The 4,853-nt window shown below is 29.6% G+C and overlaps 1 protein-coding gene across 1 annotated transcript in view; it reads left to right on the forward strand.

Annotated features, from left to right (window-relative positions):
* The window catches only part of LOC105619921 (protein bicaudal C), a 34,861-nt gene that overhangs the window by 2,330 nt on the left and 27,678 nt on the right, over nt 1-4,853 (forward strand). Inside the window, exon 2 of the mRNA XM_012201436.1 lies at nt 1,561-1,595. Coding sequence (XP_012056826.1) covers nt 1,561-1,595 — 35 coding nt within the window. The remainder of the gene's footprint in view (nt 1-1,560; nt 1,596-4,853) is intronic.

Consider the following 4,853-nt stretch of genomic DNA (forward strand, 5'->3'; position numbering starts at 1 on the left):
TCTCTCTCTCTCTCTCTCTCTCTCTCTCTCTCTCTCTCTCTCTCTCTCTCTCTCTCTCTCTCTCTGCCTCTTAATATAGATACACTAAGCACTCCGGTGTCCTTTATCGCTTTCATTGCTTCTGGAGTGTCTATAACTCGAGGAGCGAAACAAGTCACCGCAGTGTCTACTTTCGCTTTCCCATAGAACGTAGACTTGATTCCTTTTCGTTGTCTTTCCGCGACGGCGAAAGCATTCGCGGTTTGTGAAAAATTTTCCGATCAAATGAGCCGAACAATAATATATTCTTATTGTTTTTTGAAAATGAAGAAACATTAATGCGATTGGTTTTTGATAAAGAAAACATCAAATTTAAGATTGAAAATGCATTATTGCTAGTACAGTTAGTAGTATTTAATGAATACAAAAATAAAAAATAAAAAAATACGGAAAATTACAGTATTTTTGAATATCTTTTGTGTTATTTGAGAACTTTAAACCGTAACTTATTTTTAATCGTTAATTTTTTTGATTTGAATGTCTACTAACATGATTATATTGATCGAGGAAATGTAGTAGCAATTTCTTGCTCATTTTGCTGTTGCTATTTGCATTCACGAATGGTATACCTGGAACTAGAATTTAAATAGACAGCTTGTTTGTAAACGATATTAGCAGCTGTCAAGCCGCACTGTTTTTCGCGCCTTATAACATCGTTCAACCGATCACGATGTAAAAATGTATAAATCTATTTTGCTTAGAGAATACGCATATTTATATTATTTTATATTCATATGCAGAACGGAAGTACGCGATTATGTAGATTAATTTAATTTATCGTAAAATCGAAAGAATTACATCACATAGATATATATATATATATATATATATAGGGTGTCTGGTAAGTTTTGACAAAGCACTCGTAGATAGAGCAGACTAAACTGAGTCGAAAAGTTCTCTACCATTTTGCAATTTTCGCAATAGTTAACAAATAAAATATTAATTATTAAAAATTACCAAATATTGATCTTCAATCATTTTTTTCTCAAATACTATCAACTTTTTTATAGAAAAATAACAAGAGACCAAAAATTGTTTATTTTCTTCTCATAAAGTTCTAAGAATTTTTTTAGAATTTTTTATCAATTTTTTAGTACTGCATTTTCTTATTTCTATATTGGCAATTATTTTTACCAACATGAGAAAATATGATTTTAAAAAATTCTTAAAAAAGTTCTCAGAACTTTATGAAAAGAAAATAAACATTTTTGCTGTTTCTTGCTCTTGCTGTTTTTCTGTAAAATTGATAGTGTTTGAATAAAAAATTATTAAAAACCAATATTCAGATTTTTAGTAATTAATATCTTGTTAACTATTGCGAAAATTGCAAAATGGTAGAGGACTTTTCGACTCAATTTAATCCGTTCTGTCTACATACGAACGCTTTATCAAAACTTATCGGACATCTTGTATATGAAAATATAATGAAATTAAGATAAATAAAGATAAAAGGCAGGAAGAGAGATAATCGCCGTGCTTAGAAAATTTTTCAATGTTTTAATTTTATTTTTGCATTTGCAGGTGATGTCAAACCAGCGGATACTTTCTTCCATAACGTGAGTAAAAAAAATTCTTTTTATGTTATTAATTTAAATTTAATTAATAAGTTATAAATACCGTAAAATATATTGCGAAAAAACCAAGTGAGATATTTTTAAGATTAATTATTTTATACCTTTTAAAATTAATTATATAAATTTTCGATCCTTTTTTAATTTTTAATTTAAATAACAATTTTTTTATGTAGCATTTTTTAATAGGAAACAAAATGAAGATTGCTTCAACAAAGATTTATTAGAAATAATATATAATTAATAAAAATAGAATAATTAAATAATTTCAATTATTATACAATGCCAATTAATATTATATATGATATATATTCAACAATATCCTTAATATATTGAAATATCATCGAGGAATATTAATATCTCGTTTGTGTTTGCTTGTTTATAAATCGCAGTATGAAAAGTGAAGTCTCATTGTGAAGATTTTATTGATCGATTAGTGAAAACTTTCTATCCAACGATTGCTGACAAGCGACACGTAAGATAGATCGTGATATTTCGTGATGCAACTCCTTTCTCTCGACCACAAAAGATTTTTCTTTGTGCAAGATCAGAAAAGTTCCTTGCCATTTGTGCTGACTTATTTGAATCTCGTTAAAATTCGATAAAACAATATTATAAAAAGAATCAATTTTATTAAGATTTATTTTAATAATTAATTTTATTTAATTTATAAATATCTAATTTTATATATCAAAATGCGATTTCTTAAGATTTCATTTCTTAAGATTTTTGTATAATTATAAATATTTACAAATTAGGTAAATTTAATTGTTGAAATAAATCTTTATTAAACTAATTCTTTTATAACGTTTTATCGAATTTAGTAAAACGATGTTTAGAAAATTATTTCAATTAGTTATTTATTACAATTAGTTATTTATATTAAAATTAACTCGCTATAAATTACTGTACTATAAATTACGTAATAAGCAAATGCTTTAAAAACGAAAATATTATTTTCTAGTATTATATAAAAGCGCAAGAAAATACATATATAGTATATTATTTGCTGCGCGCGCGCGTGTGTGTGTGTGTGTATGTATATGTATATATATATATGTGTATTATATATAATATAAAGGAAAATGTTTTCTGTTTTTAAGGGAAGTGAAACCTTTGAAAAGACAAAAAATCGATTTTATATTGCTACTGATACACATACATATATACTTGTATAGAATTTTTGTAGCTTTCACTTTGTAGGAAGGAAATGTACAAACATACAATTATGACAAGCGAGCTTCTTCATTTAATTGCCATAATAATCATTTTCGACACAAAGTCAGATTTTATGTCGGCTACCAAACAACAAAATTAAATTTCTCTTTTTTTTCATGCTATGTTTACTCAGAGAGGACAACTAATTTCTCTGATAAAAGAACGAAGTATGGAAGATATAAAATATAAATGTATATATACAAATATATAAGATAATACGAGTCGCAGTATGCAAATGTCTGTATAACATACTTTATTGCAAGTGCAATATCTATAATATAAATTATAAAATTTATATTTATAAGATAAATTCATAGATTTGTTTTCGTGATATGTCGAAGGGAAATAAACAAACGTCTGATTAACTTGGTCGACTTCGGTGATCGCGTTTAGAGGATTGCCGACATAGAGTCGTTTCCTTGTCGAGGCAATGCCGTACTGACCTTGTGATTATATGAAAGCGAAAGAGTCTATTTTTAAGTATTTTCGCCTCCTGCACCGCAACCTCTTCCCTCTCCACGTGATAACTCGCGTTACGTCGAGTGAACTGCGACTGTTCGCGCAATATGATTTCTTCACTGATAACGTCGACGATACGTGAGCTCTTCCCTGTCTTCCGAGATTTCGCCAACTCAATTGTTGGATGCAATTTTATATTTTACAGAATTTTTCATAATCGAAACTTTATTTAATTTTATATGATTTTTTTTTATCCGTTTGATCTCTTCAATTTATCTATTTTTGTCGCGTAATTTTATCAGGCGAGGATTTTATATGAATATAATATAAGTAATAAAAGATATGAAAAATATCTTATAAAATATGTATAAAAAACGATTAAGTAATACATTGCTAAGAGAAAAACTTTACAGATGAAATTAGTTCCTATTAAATCAAAATCGATGAAAAGATTTTCTTGAATCTTTTGATATTTAAAATTAAAATACGACAACCATCGAAATCGGCAGCTTATACGCATGTTTGTTTGTGAAAGAATCAGTAGCAAACGATTTCTCGAATGCGCTGACGACGACACACAAAAAAATCTGGATTACAACGCGGAGAAATCCGAACTAGCGCGTAAAGAAACTCGTTCTTCTTTCCTTCGTCTTCCTTCTCGTCATGATAACGTAACTCGAAATTACAATCGTAGAACTAAATGAGCAGGAAGCTTACGATTCGGACGTAACACTGCATACTTTCTCCGTCTTCTCTCTTCCTTCTCGTTCGCTCGCCCGACAACTTGACAGAGAAAACCGATCGACTAGTTTACTATCGTGAGGATCGCGATTCTCGCAGCGATGAGAGGATAATTGAGGAAACGCATAATCGGATAATATTATGATCGGGAAACATCGAGCGTGCTTGTCTCTTATTAAATTCGGTTTAAATTGAAATCAAATTTAACAGAAGAGAATTCTTATGCAATAATCTAATCGCAATTATGTAAATATCTAACATAACTTTCGACGACTGCAAGATTAATTGAGATTAGTACTATACTTTATAATTTTCTAAAAAATAATTTTTTATTTTTCTTTTACGACGTACAAATTTGACTTTATCAATGAGTCAATAATTCGCAAACAATTCTGTAGAAGAATTTTTTATATTAATTTCTCCGAAAACTTATTTTAATGAGGTTGGAAAAATTTCGCCTATCAAATAGATGAATGGGAGATGAGGTGTACATACATGTGTATGTGAATTAAAAAGATGAATTAAAGAAGCGAAAAGAACGCTGTGATAAACGGTATGTGGGGCCTCCAAGAACCGTTCACCAAGCAAGTTCGAAGGCAACATGCTTATCCTTATCGCCTTTGCACGACGTTGCGTAAATGAGGAGGGGAGCTCTGGAAACACACCGGCCGATTATTTATAGAGTGGCTTTAACGGCATTCTCCCCGCTGTTCCTTCATCATGCTTTTAAGCAATTCCATGGCACGATATACGTGTACCCGATATTATCGCCAATGTACATGAAAAATTTCGGACTCATGCTAACTTGACACTTCAGATTGAGAG

This window comes from Atta cephalotes (assembly GCF_000143395.1).
Source record: "Atta cephalotes unplaced genomic scaffold scaffold00023, whole genome shotgun sequence".
Lineage (NCBI taxonomy): Eukaryota > Metazoa > Arthropoda > Insecta > Hymenoptera > Formicidae > Atta > Atta cephalotes.